The sequence below is a fragment of the Eimeria acervulina genome, genomic scaffold (genome assembly GCF_000499425.1).
Source record: "Eimeria acervulina Houghton genomic scaffold, Eah_scaff27, whole genome shotgun sequence".
NCBI classification, from domain to species: Eukaryota; Apicomplexa; class Conoidasida; order Eucoccidiorida; family Eimeriidae; genus Eimeria; species Eimeria acervulina.
Genome location: NW_013549944.1, coordinates 100,831 through 103,330, shown reverse-complemented (window position 1 = coordinate 103,330; position 2,500 = coordinate 100,831). Strand labels below are relative to the sequence as shown.

General features: G+C 53.5%; 2 protein-coding genes across 2 annotated transcripts in view; one reads left to right on the top strand and one right to left on the bottom strand.

Annotated features, from left to right (window-relative positions):
• EAH_00006330 (hypothetical protein, conserved) overlaps nt 1-1,143 on the bottom strand; it is a gene marked incomplete at both ends in the record, with an annotated part of 6,749 nt that extends 5,606 nt beyond the window's left edge. The window contains 2 exons of the mRNA XM_013396211.1: nt 1-262; nt 598-1,143. The exon at nt 1-262 is cut by the window's left edge and continues 195 nt beyond it. Of these exons, the coding sequence (XP_013251665.1) occupies nt 1-262; nt 598-1,143 (808 nt within the window). The remainder of the gene's footprint in view (nt 263-597) is intronic.
• Nucleotides 1,144-2,250: 1,107 nt separating this feature from the next.
• Nucleotides 2,251-2,500, top strand: part of EAH_00006320 (cysteine protease domain containing protein, putative) — a gene marked incomplete at both ends in the record, with an annotated part of 1,482 nt that continues 1,232 nt past the window's right edge. The window contains one exon of the mRNA XM_013396210.1: nt 2,251-2,406. Within this exon, the coding sequence (XP_013251664.1) occupies nt 2,251-2,406 (156 nt within the window). The remainder of the gene's footprint in view (nt 2,407-2,500) is intronic.

Sequence of the window (2,500 nt, the reverse complement as noted above, 5' to 3'; positions counted from 1 at the left end):
CTGCGAATCCTCCTATGGGGCCCCCTGAGGGGCCCCCTATAAGGCTTCCTGAGGGGCCCCTGGAGGGGCCCCCCGAAGGGCCCCCTGCGATTCCTCCTAGAGGGGGGCCCCCTGAGGGGTCCCTTGAGGGGCTCCCTTGGGGGCCCCCCATGATTGTGGATGTAAGGAGTTGTTGTTTGTGTTTGCAGAGGGTTTGAATGAAGCGGTTTGTTGAGAAGTGTTGCTGCTGCATGCAGCGGGAGTGCAGCATGTGCTGCTCCTCCTGAGAAGAAACAAAATAAAAGCAGCAAACAATACAAGCATCAGGGGCGCCTCTATTAGGGTCCTCTACTTAGGGGGCATCTCCTTAAGGGGGGCCCCTTTTAAGGGGGGCCCCTTTTAAGGGGGCCCCCCACCCTAAAGGGGGGCCCCTTCTAAGGGGGCCCCCTCTTAGGGGGCCCCCCGTCTTAAGGGGGCCCCTGCTTCAGGGGGCCCCATCTTAGGGGGCCCCCTTCTTAGGGGGCCCCCTGCTTTGTTTTAGGGTACTGAATAAGGGGTGTTTAGGTAGAGGGGGGCCCCTGTATTTTTTAGATTATGTTGGGTGTCTGTACAGCTTACAGATAGCATTGAGCAGATAATAAGACGGCGAAGAGAAGGGGTAAAATAAATAAAAGAACAAAGAAGGGGTAGAGCCTCATCAAGAAAAACAGAAACAAAAACAACAGCACTTAAAACTCCAGGAAACACACCCTCCTGCTGCTGCTGCTGCTGCTGCTGCAGCTGCTGCTGTTGTTGTTTCTGCTGCTGCTGAGGGGGGTACTGAGAGCGCCGTAGCTGCTGCTTCCTCTGCCTCTTCTCCATTTCTTTAAAGTCTTCTAATGCACACAGATAGGGGTGGGGGGCCCCCTTTAAGGGGGCCCCCTTAGGGCCCCTTTGGGGGCCCCCCTCCCTAAGAGATTCCTGCTGCTGCATCGCTCTCCACTGAGCAGACACGGGGCCCCAGCTGCCAGCATCTGCTGCAACAAGATCAACAGAATTCAACAGCAGCAGCGCTTTACGTACATCTGCTGAAGCAGCAAGGGCCTCTAGGGGCCCCCGGGAGGGGCCCCCCCATCGTTGGGGGCCCCCCTGGGCCCCTTTGAGGCCCTTGGAGTCGCTAGTCATTTCTATGGAAGGAGTGTAAGAAGCATATACAAGGCAAGCTGCTGCTGCTGCTGCTGCTGCTGTTGCTGTTGCTGCTGCTGATTGATGTTTGCTTCTGTTGCTGCTATTTCGTACTGGTACTTGAGTCAATAATGCGGCAGCAACTGCTGCTGCTGGTGGTGCTGCTGTTTGAGCTTGGCTTAAGCTGCTGTTGCTGCTGCTGCTCCCTCACTTTGCTGCTGTCGGCCGGCGCAGCAGCAGCAGCAGCAGCAGCTGCAGCTACCGCAGCAGCAGCAGGAGTATAGGGCCTTCTGTTGACTGAAGCTGTTGAAAACTCAAACTGATAATAAGCATCAATACACATAGAGAGAAAAGCAACAAAATGCTGCAGACAAGGGAGGGGCCCCTTCTCCCTGCTGCAGCAGCGCCGACTGCAGCGGCAGCAGGGGGCCCCCCTGCTGCTGGGGGCCCCCCTACCCTACAAGCGAATATTGAGTATCTGGTGTAAATAATAGTACTAGTATTATTATTTTTATTGTTATTTTTATATCATATTTTATATTATTATCCTATACTATTCTCCAGAAGACAGCAGGGATCTCTGACTTTGTTGCTCTTGCTGCTGCTGCTGCGGCGCTGCATATGTGGTGCTGCAGTTATTCCGTTTTGCTGCTCCTCTCTTCCCTGCTTTATATCCTCAATCCTTTATCTGCAGCAGCAGCACAAATACGTGTTGCTGCTGCAGCGAGGCCCCTGCGAATTACCCAGCAGCAGCAGCTGCTGCTGCACCAACAGCAGCAGCTGCAGCATCGGAAGCTACTGCTGCAGCAGCCGCAGCAGCTAATCCCTGCTTCAGTATTAAGTATTAATGGTTGGGGGCCCCTCAACTCATTGAAGGGCCCCTATAGAAGAAAACATAAGACGCCAACAAGGGGGGGGCCCCCTAGGGGCCCCCCGTTGCCTTTATATGCGTGGCTTCAAGCCTGTAGATGTTCAGGTTTATCTTTAGCTTCATTTCTTGTTTTGCTGCTTGCAGCAACTCTTTTAAAACTTATTAATAAGAAGAAGCTACTAGACAGCAGCAGCAACAGCAGCAGCAGCAGCAGTGACAGTGACAGGGCATCGGCGATGGAGGAAGCGGAAGCAAGTGCTGCTGCAGAGGCATTTGTGCTGCACCATTTGCTGCAGCGTGCTGAGGGGCCCCTAGCGAGGGCCCCTCTTCCTGATGGGGCCCCCATTCGTTTTTCGTGGGGCCCCTTTCCTCTCTTTCTTCGCGCAAGACAGGTAGACATGCAGCAGCAACTAATTAAATAAAGAAGCAGCAAGTAATAAAATAAAGAAGAGCGCTTTATTTGTTTTGTTTTTATTGCTGCCTAAT